General features: G+C 37.4%; 1 protein-coding gene across 8 annotated transcripts in view; it reads left to right on the top strand.

Annotated features, from left to right (window-relative positions):
- Window positions 1-17,614, top strand: part of CNOT4 (CCR4-NOT transcription complex subunit 4) — an 85,325-nt gene that overhangs the window by 54,149 nt on the left and 13,562 nt on the right. For 3 of the 8 annotated variants that reach the window (XM_069773545.1, XM_069773540.1, XM_069773541.1), the window contains exons 7-11: window positions 2,449-2,582; window positions 6,362-6,517; window positions 9,179-9,236; window positions 9,521-9,770; window positions 11,689-12,186. In XM_069773545.1, the coding sequence (XP_069629646.1) occupies window positions 2,449-2,582; window positions 6,362-6,517; window positions 9,179-9,236; window positions 9,521-9,770; window positions 11,689-12,186 (1,096 nt within the window). The remainder of the gene's footprint in view (window positions 1-2,448; window positions 2,583-6,361; window positions 6,518-9,178; window positions 9,237-9,520; window positions 9,771-11,688; window positions 12,187-17,614) is intronic. The other 5 variants (XM_069773544.1, XM_069773547.1, XM_069773543.1 and 2 more) reach the window with 3 other exon arrangements.

Genomic DNA, 17,614 nt, shown 5'->3' with positions numbered 1-17,614 from the left:
TAGGATGTTTTCTACAGCCCTTTTTGTAGGAGGCAATGGCAATCTGTCAGTCCTCTGGCCTAACTACCAGTTAAAATTGATAGGCTACGTAGCTTGGCCAGGAATTCAATTTCACATATGAGTTCCTTCGGACGTCTTGAGTGGATTATACTTGATCTTGGTAACTTAAATGAATCTTCCTTTCCTGTTCCTTTTTACATTCCTTAATCTTTCTTCTTGATTTCATATTGCTTTCTTGGAAATCACTGGAAATTACACAACTATTGAAAAGTACATTTGCTTTCACTGCACCAGCTTTCTGGAGTTTGGGTTAGTGTGAATGAATTTACAGGTCCGTTTAATGATATTGAATGTTCATTGTCACAGACTTTGATTCTCTATTTTAAAACAAAAAAAATTGTCAATGGGTGAACTTAGGTTCTAGGCTCAATAATTGTTAATAGAGCTAAATGTTGTGACAAATGGAAAAGAACTGGCAGAACTCCAGGAAGTCTCTGAAAGTGAAACTGGGAATTTAGGTAAGGTAGGTTGGAGATGCTAAGTATGGTCTCCAGATTGCTTGTTACAAATAAAGCATCACTACTGCAAGCTCCTATGTAGGATTTTCATCTTGTTTCTTTCTTACATTTGTGACAGGCAAGTGAGCTTAGGACTGGCCTGATGTTCCTGGCCATGACGTTCAGTCTTTTGCCACTGAAGTCTTAAGCAAGATGAGCTATCCAGGGAGGTTTCTTCTTACTCAGCTGCTTAATGTTTGCAGTGCGGATCTGTGCATCTAAGCTAGTTGCTTATATTCTATTCATGGTGGGTGGCGAGAGAAGTGTTTCCAGGGTGCAGTATATGCCATAAGGTTTACGTTTAGGTGAACCACACTCTAGAACCACACTTTTTTCTACTGTAGATAGTAGCTTGAGTGTAGGCACTGACAAAGTTGGGTAAGATGACGCATACACCAGATGTTTCAGTGTCCTTTTGAGGGTTGTGTAGGTTGACTACATAAAGACGCGTTGAGAATCAAACAGTAATGAAGAACTGAAGAACTAAGTAGCAAAAAACTGGAGACATTTATAGTGTTTGATTGACTTGGAGTATTCAAATGGGATATGCAGTTGGCCTTCTAAAGGAGCCCATAAGGGAATTTAGTTTCTGAGCAGTACTGTTTTTTGAATTTTGTCAAATATTCCTGTTTAGTTTTTGTTTGTTTGTTTTTTTTTAAAAGCAAGTCATAGTTGTCTTTTAGGTTGTAATGTGGACATCCTCCCAGAAAAACGTTGCCTGTGCATCAATTCCATTCCTGTTCCAACAAAATATTTATAAAGGGAATGAATTAAGTAATGTACAAATGTTAATTTTTAGTTGTACAAGTAGTGTGAGGGCTTTTAAATCAATACGGAAGATGTGATAGATAATAACATATGTGTTCCAGACTTAAGATTCAGAAGGCCTGACCATAAGTCTTGGCACTTGTTTGCTTTGCTAAGGGACATCTCTTAGTATCTGGAAACTCTAGACAAAAGCTATTGACAACTTCAAATTCGCTGTTCTATTTTGCATCTTGATTCAACTAATTACAATACTTAACTTGCAATAGTTATACCACTCCAACATAAGAATTACAACCTACAGAAAATGTGAATGCTCATCTTGAATTTGTTTCAGATGTCACTTTAAAGGTTAGGAAAGAGGGTGGATATTGCTGGTTTTGTTTTAAATATTTAGCCACATGTTATAGATAAGCTAGACTGAAAATTACTCTCTTCCTTCACTTACCCGATTCAGTATTCTGGAGTTGGATTGGTGGTCCTCAATTTCTGAAAGCAAGAAATTGTTCTCAATTAATTCAATTGTTAAAAGAATATTTCAGTTTTTAAAAAAGAATGATTTATCAGTTATTGCTCAGAATATACTCCTTGTCACATGATAGTTAACACTCAGACCACCTCAGCTGTTTTTATTAGGCCAATAGAAATTACTTCCATCTTGGAACTTTGGGTTTAAAAGAGAGACTCTTTGCTCCCTCCTGTCTTCTGAAAAGCTTAGTATGGTTGATACATCAAATGCAGACTGCCTTGGAGATTTAGCCTTTTGTGATTTAGAAGGTATATTGTGAAGCTCTTGATTAGAACTGAAAAGCAAGTTCTAATAAGGTTGTAACTTTTTTTCCTGCTTTGGAAGTCTGCTTTGGTAATTTATAATTGCCAAAATTATAAATTGGTAAATACATCCAAATGATTTCTAGGCAAGCTTTAGATTCATGGAGATCATGTCTGTGCTGAGATTGAGAAGCACTATTTTAAGTTTCATTCAGGAGTGCCCTGTTGAGTTGTTAAAGCTCAATTACTAAGCTTTAGGATTTATGTATGTACATTTATATATAAAAAACTTTTTTAATCTATAAAAACATATATTAAAGCAGTATTCATTCATTGTGTGTGTCTCTTTCCTTAGGCGGGTAAGCACCAGGAATATGAACAGAAACTACTGCAAGAATTATACAAACTAAACCCCAACTTTCTCCAATTATCTACGGGTACAGTTGACAAGAACAAGAACAAAGTGACAGCACTGCAGAGGTATGATGCGTAAGTACTGATGCTGGACTGCCTGGCTATGTGTTCTTTCTGGTTATTCCCAAAGAAAACTTTCTTATTCCTACTGCATTCCCTAAGTTGCCTGCTCTTTTTAGTGGCTATTATATGACGAACTCTGATACCAGTTTTCTCCATGCAGAGATGTATGCACCACTTCGTTCTCATACAAAGTGAGTGTAATTCTCACTTAGTAAAGAAATGTTTTTCTGCTGTGTGCATTTGGATCACTAGTTCAGAATGAGGTATTCTTATTCTGAAAGACAACCTTGTATTTCATATTTGCATAAACACATAATATTTTTTTAAAGACCAGATGTCAGCTTTCTTGGTATGGTGTCATGATGAATGCACTCTGTACTTTTACAGCTGAGGCACCTTACAGTCTTGGTAGGTGGTTTTTAAGTCATGATTTGTAGTGCAGTCCTTACATTAGGTGTAAGTACCTTAGAAATTGGAAGTAAAATCAGTTTGTTTCTTTTGTGTGAGTAAAAATTCACAAGAAATGAATAAAAGGTTCCTTGCTTTTATCTAGTGAACTTAAATATTTTTCACTGTGTTGTAATTGCAGATATCACTTATTACAGCTTGTTAAAATAATATTCCGTTGAAGTAGTTTGTTCAGTAAGTTATGAAGAGATTTCTTCCATATGAGTACATAGACATACAAAGATAAACGAAAGCCTAAGGTCATCAGTTCTTATGTGAATTAACCACTCAAATGTCATATTTAAGATAAAGAAATGAAAACGGTTAACAATTTCATCCGCTCCTTGTAGGATTTTCACAATGAGATGGGCAGAGTGGAACGTAAAAGTTAGACTGCACTTTGCATGCACCTTGGCCTTGTAATCAGGGTTTATGTTGTGTGCCAGTTTATCCGCTACTGAATTTTTTCAGACAATAATTTGCCATTGGCAGCACCACTGCACAACATTTTAAGCAAGAAAGTGGGTACTGTATCTAAAATATTGCCAATTGAGCTTGAACAAGCAGAATATAATTCTGAGAACTGGTATCCCAGCTGATGTGACTGGGATTATTTTCTTCAACTTCTGGAGGATGCGTCATACGCTCTTTGACTGCAAGTGGTCAGGACCTTCAGTTGGATCTTCTCTTAAGGACTGTGCCACTTCTTATTTCTTGGGCACTGGTTCAGTATTGACTTGGAATGCAGACTGCAGTGAGTAAAGCAGATACACAATTTCCTGCATTTGAGTATTGATTATTTTATGTTCAAAGTCTGAACTAATCTTAATTTGAAACCTAGTTAGATCCCAGCAAAATAAATGATACCAGCGGGGAAAGAATGCTCTATCTGAAACTGCAGCAAACTTTAAAGCCTTCAGAAAGAAATTACAAATTGGAGCTTGGCCAATCTGTGGTGCCAACATTTTGGCACTTGTGTGGGAAAAAAAAATGGCATGTTACTCCAAAGGCAACAAGTCTAGAGTTAATTTCTCTTTTCAGCTGAACAGCATCATGATGACATAGACTCTGTTCTTTGCTAAAGGCTAGGCACTACCTTTTGGGTTGCAAAGTGAATTTCCTCTTGCAGCTAGGATTTTGAAATGTCTCTTCAAGTCCCGTCTCATCAGTACAAAATGTAGCTTGTGAGCTGGTGAATGCATGTTGTTCTCCTTCACAGTTTTCTACCCAATTCAACGGGTTGTTGTTTTTGTCTGATTCATTGATATGATATTAATATATTTCTGGCAGTTTGTCAAAGCCTCTGACAATTTTGTGGTTGTTCCTGTGTTTCTGGGGTGCAGGATTTCTGTTTCACTCTGGAATTGAACAGAAGTTGAGTTCTAAATAGTAGGTGTTTAATTACAAATATCCAGTAGTAGAAAACATTTCTGAAACTGTGCATAAATGCTTTTTCACAATTGTGTCCTAATTGAAAGGTCCTACTTGCAGACCTTTTTTTCTTGCTGCTGAAGGCAAATGTTAAAATCCCACAGTGCCACTTCGTTTATATCGGTACTCATCTCTTGGTGTGTCACTTGATAGTCATGGTGACTGCATTCTCTTAAAATTAGAGGTGTATTCCATGTTTAGAACAGATAAAGCTCTTCCCCCCCCCCCCCCCCCTTTTCTCCTGCTGACCTTTTCCTAAGGAACTGAAATGAATGCTTTCTTATGCTACAAGTGGAAACACCTGTTAAACACTTGCTGGTCTTTTAGAGAACAGCCCTTTAGAAGTGTGCAGCTTTGAACTTAGGCAAGAAAGCCCACATGTGCAAAAGCCCGCCCCAAAACATAAGCCAGTTTCTTTACCTTTCTCCTTGGATGAAAACTGACTTTTAACTGTGACATTTTAAAGTTAGTTTTAGTATAGAGATGGCTTTGCACGGCAGCAGACATGAATTTTGATATTTAAAATAAATCTGTTAATGGATTGAAAATCTTGTTACATCTAGATTACAGCTTGTTTTTGTAAGAGTGAGAATATTAAATGACTGACATTGCTCTGATGTGTCTTCATTCCTTGATGTTCAATATCTGATCAACTTGTGATCTCTAACTTATTTCAAATGTGTACAAAGCAAAGATGAGATCTGTAAATTGGGTCAAGGCTCTCATCTCTGTACATATTGTGTAGTTATGTGAGAAGATGGAGGTAGAATAGCAAATCTTATAATACTGAGATTTGAGGGTAGCTAGTAATACCAATTTTGTCTGAATAGGAGTAGGAAACACTTGTGTTGCTATAAGCAGCTATAGGAATTTCCAGATTCTGAATGTGAACTTACTAAATTGACCTAGAGATGTAGAGTAAATGTTGGACCATGTAATAAGAACATACTAATGAAGGGGGACATCAGGAGGAACTTACGTATTAAAAAAAATCTTTTTGGAATCTTGTTCCTTATGAAGACAGCACTTGGACACAAAAAACAGCATCCTAATTGAAGCAAATGAAAAGCTAAAGTTAATATAAAAACTGAAGAACACAAAGGCAAATCTTTTATAGTAAGATTGTAGGGTTAGCAGATGACACTGTATTTGAATGCGTTTGGTTATAGATGATATTCCAGCTTGCTTCAATTTGTATAGAATGTAACTATTTTTAGCAAAAACTTGGGCTTTGAGTCTTCTCTTGAACTTCTTTCAGATCTAATGTGCACTCTGAAATGAAATTTCATGTTACTTTATAAGAGGGAAGTAATTACGGCTTTAAACTAGAAATGAAGGGAGCAGTAACTTGAATGAACAGTGTGTTGGTCTGACTGGTCTCATGCTCTGTTAGTAAAGCTGCGGACTCTTGTGTAGGCGTAAAACACAAACTTCATCTGTTGGGGCCAGGCTTGATAGGGCCTCAAATATAAAACATTTATTAAAAAACAAAAAAATCATTTAGTTCATGATTTACAGAACTTGCGAATGCTTATGGGATAAAGCGAATAATTCTAAATGAGGTTTCTGTAGGTCTGGATACTTGAAGCTGTTGATGGATATTTTTTTTTTCATTTTTTTCTTATCCCCCAAATGGACAAGTTTGGACTTCAGCATTGGCAGAGCAGCTGTCTATTCAGTGAAGAAAACAGAATTCCCCCCAGTTTTCTCTCTCCCTTCCCTACCCCACTAAGTCTTTTTTTAAGTCATCACCATTTAAAATCGGAGAAATAACATCCAGATAAATCTATTCTTATGGATTGTCTGGCACAAGGATTCATTTCCCCAGTGCTTACAATTTTTAAAAACACTTTCTTCATAACTTGAACTATTTTCTTTTTTTCTTTTTTTTTTTTACTCTTGCCTTTTTTCAGACCCAACAGTAATAACAAAGATGCCTGGCCATCATTACAGAGTTCAAGTAAATCAGCCAACGGTTTAACAATGGAACACAGGAAAACGCCTCCTATATTAGAAAATGGCACAGACCCAGAACACATGACTCCAGATGGTGCAGACTCAGATTTCGGGTAATTGTGCTGCCTTTTATACTTCAGATAGCTTGCTTTCTCTCTCACTGATTGGTGTGGAGGGAATGATTCTCCAGTCTCTCTCTCTGGTTGGAGAGCTGGATTCAAATCCTGATCAGGTCACAAAAACCTGGGCTTAGTCTAGCCCATGTCAAAAAGACCGATTGGCAGATTGTACAGGAGAACCCTAATGTGAAGTTAGTAAGTGATGGTACAGGTAAGGGCTGAGGGGAACTGAATAACTGGGGGATCAACAGCTTACATAGCTGCATGGTCCCAGCCAGAGCTGAGCCCTTCATTTCTATACAGAAGCTTCCACAACAGTAACATGCTAGTTGCTATACATCAGGAGGCTTGTCACTTGGAAAAGCATCAACAGAAGGAAGCTAAATGTTAGGACTGAGTATTTGTCATCTCTTTATAGTGGTGTGTTCCAGAAACACAACTGCAGAGGTAAGGGTTCCTTGATTATCACTCAGTAATAGGAACAACAGGCCAGCAGATTCAACTGAGGTTTCTTTGTGCAGAAGAAGTAAATCATCTGCTTGCAATAACTTCCTTATTGCTAGCCAACATTTTTTCCTCTTTTGGTGCCCTCCTTGAATAGAACTGATATCCTCTTCCATCATAAGCATCACTTGCAGTTCCAGTGGCAGTCTGTAGTCATGCTGGTTTGTTTTTTATGGACCCCTTGAGGTAATAACGGTTGGGCTTATTCAGAGGTTGGATGGGAAAATAACAAGGTAAACTCTTAATATTTCAAGAAGTGGTGTTGCCGATTAGGTAGCTGGTCTTTGTTTTAAATCAATATTGAACCGATGCATTAATGTTGAGTGCTGTTGGAAGTGGTACCTTCTTGTTAGGCTTGATAGCAGTCCCATTGAGGTGTGATCAGAGATCCTATGGTTGCATCTCAGTAGTGACCTGCAGCTTCCTTATCTTTTCTGAAAAGAATGTACTGAATGTAGGTAAAAATATTATAGCTAATAGATAATGCATCTTGTCCATTCCTGAGGGCTGGAAGTCTGTCTTACAATTAAAGGGTTCTTAGGCAGGTTCAAGTATAATAAACATTTTCAGCATTTAGATTGTCATTAACAGCTGTCTTACACATAGCTTTTTAAACTGCAGCATTGTGACTTTCTGTCAGCAGCTTTGGGAAAAGAATTTGGCTGGAATATCAGCTCTGCAATCAGAGTGTTTGTGTAGTGAAAAGTCTACATCAAACTTTTGTGCTATAGGTATTCAGAAATTACTAACCCAAGGCAGTTTGTTTCAAATGGAAGAACTTTATTCATGCTGTTCAACCACTGAGTAGAAAGTATTTGTAAATCCTCACTGGAGTAATGCTTGTTTGCAAGTACATTCCCCTGACTTTTATAGTCATAAATATTTCAGCTTCAGTTATCTTCTTGAGATACCAACTCAGTGTTCTTTTACACAAAAAAATGGTTTTATTGATGGACTACTTGTATGCAGTTTCTTTGGAATGGAGAAGAATTAATTCTGCTGGGTTTCAACTCCAGTTATTTTGGATGGGGAGAACAAATATGGAGGGAAGCAATCTTAAGAATTTTTGACCTTGGTATGTGGCTTTATGCAGTATTTAAAATTTGCAGCAGCAAGGGATGTTTGAAAACAAGGTGTAGCTAAAATCTGAAGTCTGCACACAGTTAAAATAATTACTCTATATATTTGTCTTGTAATTTGCCTGTAATTGGACTTGTATCACATTCTGGTCTCGTAATGGAACTGAAATTCATGTTCTTCTGGTCCTACAAGGACTTGTGGTTTGGGCTGTGCAGCCTGATGCTTGTCCATCTTCTCTTATGGGTAGATAAAAATGAAAGTACCTTGAAGTTGTAAAGCAGAGATTTTGATCTGAACTGGAAGTAATACTGTTTCGTTAGTGTGGCATTTAGCATAATTAAGGCAACTGACAGATGCCTGTCAGAATCTTGAATCCTGAGACGTACCATTTCAGCCAAGTCACGTTAATTCCAGTGAATGGCTTTGAGGTGGTTTTCTGCTGTGTCTTATCTTTTATTCTCTTTATGTTTGTTGGCAGGTTTTTATGCTATGTCTTTTCCTGTGTTTTTACTCTTTTGTCATCTCAAAACTGTTTTCTTACTTGGAAGTAATTCCTGCTAGTTAAAGCTTGAAGGCTGGTGGGAAGCTTAACTTGCCACCAGGATTAAATAGTTAATTTAATCTTGTATCTATCCCCAGATTTATTTAGGACTTGTATGGGAACTTACAGTTTAGGAATTTGGAAAAGAAGTCTGTTCCCAACTTTCTCTCTGGTAGTAGCATAGATGGAACTGACTACTATGGAATACTGCCATAGTACAAGAATCCTGGTTTTTTGAATGGCATAGAGTTACTATGAGAGTGTTTAAAACTTTCCTTTTGTTCCTTAACAGGGCAGTCAACAAGCAGAGTGGAGAGTGGTGGGAAGAAGTATTACAATATGTGGCAAATGCTTATGATGAAAAAAAAACAGTCTCATAAATAAAAAGTGGATTTTTTCCTTCTTGATTCCTCCTAATTAATTTTTCTTTGTCTTTATTTCAAGGCTTTTCTACCACTACGAAAGCAAATGTTGATTTTCATGTTAAATACTTGTGTCTTATTGTCTCTTTTCCCCTCCCACTTTTGCAGCCCTATCGACAAACCTTCAGATTCCCTCAGTATAGGAAATGGTGACAGCTCCCAGCAGGTAAGACATAAAGATAAATGCTGTTAAAATAAGAACTGAGTTTGAGGGATTGGTGCAACTTGTAGTTGGAGAAGCAAGTACTTTCTGAAGTGTATCATAATTTTCAACAAAACTATTAAAAATGCTACTGCTAAGTTGATTTTTGTGTTTGACCTTGTACTGAACTATATATTAATCTAACTGTAGCCAAAAATTTTGAGGAAGTTTTTCAGCTGTATTAGTGAAGAATATTTTATATATAAACACTCATGTCCTAACTGTTTCTCTTCCTTTCTTGCCTGTAGATAACAAACAGTGACACACCTTCACCACCGCCTGGTTTAACAAAACCCAATCCAGTCATACCCATCAGTTCATCTAATCACAGTGCACGGTCTCCTTTTGAAGGGGCTGTAACAGAATCACAGTCGCTCTTCTCTGACAACTTTCGGCACCCTAACCCCATCCCTAGTGGGCTTCCTCCATTCCCCAGCTCTCCACAGACTTCAAATGACTGGCCCACAGCACCAGAACCACAGAGCCTCTTCACATCAGGTATGTACACAGGTTACATGGCTGGGTGTTGCTTTTGCAGCTGATGTCTAAAACTGTGTAGAACCAAGAACTCTAGGACTTGTTCCATACTGGTCCCCACCCCCCCCTTCATAAATGATTAAAATTTGTCACTTAACTACAAATGAATTGCACTGACCTAAGGGTTTCTTCTAAAATAAACTTTTACAGAGTTTTCCAGCTGCATGGCTAAATTATCAGAGTGCTTATTGTAGACAGGCACACAGCTAAGAAAAACTAAATAATAGGATGTGGCATTTGTGCTTAATATTTAATGTTAAGGTTTTTATTGAGAGTGGGGAAAATACGTGGTGTCAGTATATGTTGGTGTAATAATCTGTTATAATCTGTAATTCTAGCATTGGAAGCTGTGCAGTGGAGTTCAGAATTTTCTTTAGTATCCTGCGTAGTTATCTGAAGGTGCCTCATGTGAAGGTGCAGTGAAATTATATACATACAGAAAAGATAAAAATATGGTTAATTGCATCAAATGAAAGGTACCTGTATTTTCCAGGTACTTTCCTATGAAATACCACTTCATATGAATGAAACATTTTAGGTGTATTTATATAGTCTTTGGAGTCGTTAACAGTACTAAAGAGCTCACAAATTATAAATCTGAGGGAGTTGTTAGAAAATTAAATGAAACAATATCAGTAATAATGTAAACAATACTTTAGGACATGGTTTACTTAGTGATTAGTCGTCTTTTGATGTTTATCTGACTTCTGGATGCCATAATCCTATTTGTAAACAATATTTATTACCAAGGAAATTACCTGCTGTTAAGGTACTATATGCACCAATTTTGTGAGGATTATGTAGCAGTGAGAGACAATTTCCAGGTAGTAGAGATCTTGTTTGTTTTATAATCAATATAAAATGGATGTTTGCTATTTAAATAAGAATACAAAGGACAAGTTTTTGTCGATCTAGCAAGTCTGTTTATCTGTCGTCATGGATTTTAGAGTGAAAATAGAAGTGTAGATTCCTTTTCTAAGAGAGGATACTGAGCTTAATTTTAACTACTTCAAGCAGCAGACCAGGTTCCCTACCAGCAGAGGGAGATAATGATGTGAGTGATACTACCTTGTACTCAAATCAGCTTGCATTACCACAGTTTTGAGGAAGAACTGAAACTAGACCTAGCATTCACTGAACCTGAATAAGGAACTTAAACAGTATAATGAAATGAAGTAGTAATTGAAAATGCAGGGAAATTCTGATAACCCTTTTTTGCAACACTGCCTCAAAATATTTAACAATATCTTGTAATGCAGTTCCTTATTTCCTTTTGTTAAGGCATCTACTCAAGAATTTGGCTTGGTTTTCTTCATAATGGTAGACAGTGGGGTTTTGTGGGTTTTTTTGGTTTTGTGTTTTGTTTGGGGTTTTTTTTTTACTGCTCAGAGGTTCCCCCTTTGAGAGGGAACATTTCCTCCTCACCTTTCTTGCACAGTGGAGCTGAAGCACAGCATTAATACTGAAAGCAAAATACTGAACTGAATAACAACCTTTATTTAAACTCTGCTTGGTCACTCTTCTGTCAAGTAATATGGGTGTAAAGAAGGTTCTAAGCAAGTGTTTATTGGTCTCTTTCTACTTGGTGCTATTGCTGAAAATACTTACTTGACAGGGTTTTTCTGTAGTTCAGGAACAGAGCAATTCTGCAGTAAAAATACTATTTGCTAGTGCTACCACTTCCCCTCAAGTAGAAATCTGACAGCTCAATCTGAAAATGGCATTCTAAGCTGATGAATAAGGTGTCTTCTGGGGACTGTATAAAGAAGTATTAGATGAAAGACAACTGGCAGCATAGATTCAGATACACTGAGGCTGAAATTTTTGTATGGGTAAATAGTTACTAATTCTTGTTCTAAATCCTGTTCCTCTCTGACAGAAACTATACCAGTATCCTCCTCCACAGACTGGCAAGCGGCTTTTGGGTTTGGTTCCTCCAAACAGCAAGAGGACGACTTAGGGTTTGACCCCTTTGACATCACCCGCAAAGCCTTAGCAGACCTGATTGAGAAGGAACTGTCAGTCCAAGACCAACCTTCCCTCTCGCCCACATCTCTTCAGAACCCTACCCCACACACTACAACTGCCAAAGGGCCAGGCTCTGGATTCCTGCATCCTGCTGCACCCACAAATGCCAACTCTCTCAGTAGCACCTTTCCAGTCATGCCACAGAGGTTCCCACAGTTTCAACAGCATCGAGCAGTTTACAACTCCTTCAGTTTTCCAGGCCAAGCAGCTCGCTATCCTTGGATGGCCTTCCCACGCAATAGCATCATGCACTTGAACCACACAGCAAATCCCACCTCAAATAGTAATTTCTTGGACTTGAATCTTCCACCACAACACAGCACAGGTCTGGGAGGGATCCCTATATCAGGTAGGTGAATCGGGACAGCTGTGAATATGACTTAATTCATGCTTTCAGCTTCTCTGAGCCAGGACAGGAAAAGGGAATAGCCAGCTGCAAGTGGTAGAGGGGTATCTCTTGACTGTCTTACTAGGTTTATGAACAGAGGGAGGAATATTGTTTTAAATAGGCCCTTTCCTTTTTTAAAAAAAAAGTATCTGGATCTTTAGCCTTGTAATACTGAGCTTTATAAGGAAGGTGGAGTATTCTGTGCCCGCTTAATTTTGTGCCAAAGCAGATTGGTATTTTGGTTCTTCAGTCTTGCCAGACTGGCTTTCCTTAAGAGTAGGCCCTGGAAGCGTGTTGCGACTTCCACATCAACATGCAGGTGCTGACCAGAGTTCTTAAAATTGTGAAAAAAATTGTAATGATGGTAATTTGTGCCAGATGTCTTGGCTGGGTTGTTCCCTCTTGCGCATAACCAAATGGCTGCACAATAAAACATTCAGTGCTGTTCATTTCTGTACTTCAGATGGCCTTAATATTATGCTAATCTTTCACTGAATGGATGCTTGCAATGTGTGTAAGAGGATTCATCCTCATTGTGAGGGTTGTGAAGTTGGAGGAAAATAAATGTGTAGTCAGGCCAGTTCAGGCTGCCCTGAATGGATCGATAGGCTCTTGCAGAAAAAAAATTGTATTAAATGTATAAAGAACTACAGGTAGAAAGTCTTTGTAAGCTCTTTGTAGCCTTGAGATGAAAACTGCTTCTTGAGGTGTTGCCAATGTTATTTTCTTTTAATGGGTTTTGAGGGGTACTAGCTATACTGTAAGAAAGTGACCTGGAAAAAGTCAGTGTGGTTTTGATGCTTTAGTACCAGAGCTAATTTTGGCTGTTACTTCCCTGTACTTTGTCCTCTTTGAAGGCTTGTTGAAGCTACAGTACTGCTGTAGGGTCCTTAGGCTGATTCATAGTATAAACTCTTGGTCCAGACTAAAAATGCAAGTAGTTCAAAATTCTTTATACTGGCAGTGGCAAAGTTTTTAGACTAAAATGACTGATACAGGTTACAGTGAAGTGTTTACAAAAAAAACAAAACAAAAGCAAATTATTTTTGCCATGCAGCATTCATAGCACTGCAAATTGTTTCTCCCTTTCCCCTAAACTACATAGAACTTCCAGGAACACTGCAGGACAACAAGTTTCAACTTTACCACTGGGTTCTAAAAATTGCTAGTTCAAGGGGCTGGTAACAAGACCATCTTCTGAACTAAGGGGACCAGAAAAATCCTGTAGTGTTGAAAAAGTTCTGTTTGTAGTACCGGTTGATTGTAGATTTGCGAAAGTATTATTTAAACTGCATTACTTTAATTGCCTTTGTCAGTTTGAAAGTGGACCTCTTTGTGTTTGTAGAAGACTCCATAGATCCTTGGTATGATTCCTGAAGAGTCAGTTGTGTGGTGTTGGTTGATGCACAGCCCATGCCATGTACTTCCCCCATATGTTTTAAGGCAACAGAGTTGATATTTAAGTATATTCTTTTTATTGTATGCAACTGCTAGAACCAATTAATCTCAAAATATTTTTGGCAGATACAGTGCTAAAAACAGAAAATAAACATCTGCTGTAGTCTCTATGGAAAGTTCCTTTGAGTTGGTCTTAATCTCTTGTTATAGAAAACATTGTTAGTTGCCTGGCTGACAATTAAATAGCAGCAGTTGCTGCAGTGCAAACACTTCTCAGCTGATCTACATGTCAGCTTTGATACATCTTGAAGAAAGAACCATTTGCACAAACACAGATTACTCCTTTTTCTTTTCCTGTTGTCAGAAATCAGCTCAAGTCTCAGATAGTTCTGGTTTTGTTTGCTGGGTTATGGATTTGTATTATTTGTGTGGTATTTAGTGCCTAGGGTTTTCTTTAGTGATCTAACTGCTTCAGAAGTACAAATAATTTGAAAGTTGGGAGATACGTTCATACTTTTTTGTGTGCTGACTTAATAGTCTCCAATTTATTGATTATTCTGTCTTTTCAAATTCGTATCTAGTGTACACATCTCTCAACGAATTCCTTCTATATTCTTTTTGAAAGAGTAATTACTATTCTTTATGCCTGCTTTTAATCTATCAGTAGCAGGTATATAATTGCAGAATTTTCCTAGTTTCCTCATTTGGTTTATAGATACAGCTGTCTGGTGGGGTTGGGGAAAGAAAGTGATGTACAAGTACAGAGAAATCATGTCGATGGGATGTTATTACAGTGCTTTATAACAGACTTACTGACCTGCTAGAAAGGCAGTGTGTATCATAATAGCTGTTTAGCAGTATGGAGAGATTAGGTGTAGGATACCTGAAGCTCCTTTTTGTTAGCTCTTTTGTTAGTCTGCATTGGGGTGTTTTGGAAAATGTCAACTCAGCTGTTTCAGATGTAACAGCAAAAGAAACCTAGTGCAGGTGAAACTTCACATTCTGTCTTCTAGTGACTTCAACAGCAGTTGAGGGTCTCTGCATGTTTCCTAAGGTCTTTGATCACAATTTTTTACAGGACTGTAAATTCCTAAAGCAGATAATACTGGACCAGTCATTTAAAAAAAAAAAAAAACAAAACAAAAAAAACCAAAACAAACAAAAACCATTCATTTATTCTGTGTTTGCCTACTCTATTTAATAAACCCTTTTCAAGTTTTCTATTTCATTTATGTGAAAACAAGCAGATCTAAACTTTTATAACTTCGTATGAAGTTAATATACTATTTTCTAGGCATTCTAAAGCCAGTTTTAGTTGATTTCACTAAACGTATTTGTTGTTTGGAAGCTTGTATGAAGAAAACTATCTCTTAAACTGCTGCTGCTTCTGCTTTAGGTAGGCATTAGTATTCACATAAATTTTAAATGCTCACGTGTGACATGTTAAATGTAATGTTCTGAAGCTTCCTTTTTTTTAGTCAAGAATCAGAGCTGTGCTGTATTCATAACCCTACAGCTCCAGCTAGGGCTGTTTTGTGACGTGCACCAGATTTAAATGGAGAACACAGGCACTACCTACATTTGGGGTTTTTTTCCTAAGCTCTCACTTTAAAATAATTTCTATATGGAATTTAGTAGCCTGTTTCATAGAGGAAGTAGCGTTTGTTCAACTCATTCTACAGTTTCCAGTGAAATGACACGATTGGCTTCATAATTTTATTAAGCATATACTTGAAATGTGTCATATTCATCAGGCATACATTTGTCCCCAACCCATATTTAAATGAACTTTTTGATTGACTGATTCCCAAACTAGCATTTTTTTCTCCCTCCACCGTATGATTTTGCAAACCATAGCAGATGTTACATGCTCTCATTGTAAGGGACAATTTAGGCTTGTTGCTGTTCTCTGGTGTGGGATGGATTAGATGATTTACTGTGTAATTATAACTGTGTAACTGTGCTTCAGAAGAAAAGTTAAGTGACTTCTTATTCATGGACAGCATGATTGTTGCTAAAAGCAACCTTACTCTAGATTGTGTGCAAGCTCTCCTAAGAATATAGGACAGCAGCTATCCTTTATTCTGCAGATAAGTCCAAAGGAAAGATCCACTGCTAGCAATGTGGGTGGGTGGGTGCCTTTATTTTCATGTTACTTTAGGGTAACGGGAAACTCTGTAATTTGATAGCTAATACACTATCATCTTTGCTACCCTACTGCCTGGTGGTGTGTTGTAAAATAATAGATACTGGATCATAGTGTAAAGTAGGTCTCATTAACAGTGTGTTTTGAGACAGATGCTTATAAAATGAGATGCATGCATATTAATAATGGGAAAGTAGAAATACATAGTTTTATTTGAGTTTACTGAGTGGTTGGTAGTCATTGATTTTATTACATAGAAGAAGTGTAAGAACAAATTCACACAGTTAAAAGTATGAGGAAAAAGTTATAAATGTTTAGTCTTCCTTTCTGTCAGTTCTATGCAAGATGAAGTACCTGACATCTTGAAACACTGGCTTTTATTTCATTTATTAATTTCATAACTGTCCTGAACATAATTCCAAATGAGAAAAAACTTAATTGTAAGACCTTATCAATTCATTAATAATGAGATAGTATTGGAAGAGTTCAAATTTCAAACTAATGCTATGCAATATTGTGTGTATGTTCTTCCCACTTAAATCATTGAAAGCCATTGAGCTGGAAGGGACCCACAAGGATTATCAAGTCCAACTCCTGACTCCACACAGGGCAGCCTAAAAATTAAACCATACATCTCGGAGCATTGTCCAAATGGTTCTGGAACACAGACTGGCAATTTATGTGCATCGTGCATATATTAGAAATCGAAGATAGAGGAAATAGTCGAGTGGCCACAGAGCCAGAGAGGAAGCATGGAGAATTAAACCCTGTTTAGGGTAGGGGAAGAAAAAAGTTTTACCTGTTGTCCTTGCAGATAACCACTGTAAAATCCATCAAGCTATTTTAGCCATAAAGCCCATTGATGTGGAGATTGTGGTGGACTTGTGTGAACTTTTCCTGAAACTTCAAAACAAGGGGCCTTGAGTGCCATAAATCTTTCTAGTTGAATATAATTGACAAATCAAAATTTTGTTTTTTCAAGACCTTTTTGTTTTGATGTTGTGGCTTATATCTCTTGAATGTGCACAGCCTAATTGATGGAATTATGTATACTTAAAGATGAGGTTGAGACAATAAATAGGTAGACAGTTCTATTAAGTTTGGGTGCCATCCAGCAGCCTTTGTGGTAGTGGTGTTGCATGCCTTATCAAGACACTGATTAGCATGCACATTTTTGAGTCTTGCCTGCATTTAGGTTTTTGTGAAGCAGTAGCTGGTAGCAGGGAAGGTAAAGCAGTGAAGGTTATATTAAGAAGGTTCAACTTACTCCCACTTATTTTTAAGTCCTGAGCTCTTCCATATTTGAACAACTTAGTGTTGCATCTTCTTCCACTTTAAATTTTCTGTCTTCTGTGCCCCCAGCTATTGAACTTGTCTTGAACATCAAATCCTTTCTTGCCTAATGCTGCCTTTTGGACAACGTTTTAGTAAAACAAGGGAAGATCCCTATATGTTGGCTGTGATCATATTGTTTAAAAGACCACAGAGAAGAGTGAGATACCAGAATTAGCATTGACATGCTCTGCCTTTAATACTAAGAGTCCTTGTCTGACTTGATATCTTAAAACATAACCTCATTTCCATTTGGGACACACATTTCTTATTTGACTTTTGTCCTTTTGACTTTGTCTCGTCTCTCTGGGTTGATTCTGTCTCCTGAACAAAGAAAAAGGCTTGTTTTAAACAGTCACGGAACCAAAAAAATTGAATTCACAGCACAGCAGCTGTTACTTTTCTGTGGTCTCAGGATAGTAATTTGGTATGGAGTTTTGCGGGGGGGGTTCTGCTTCTGCTACTGTGCCTTTTTACAAGAGGGTCTGGCCCGTGTGGTATGGCTGTTGAATT

Source organism: Haliaeetus albicilla, chromosome 28, assembly GCF_947461875.1.
Source record: "Haliaeetus albicilla chromosome 28, bHalAlb1.1, whole genome shotgun sequence".
NCBI classification, from domain to species: domain Eukaryota; kingdom Metazoa; phylum Chordata; class Aves; order Accipitriformes; family Accipitridae; genus Haliaeetus; species Haliaeetus albicilla.
This window is presented reverse-complemented; position numbering and strand designations above follow the sequence as displayed.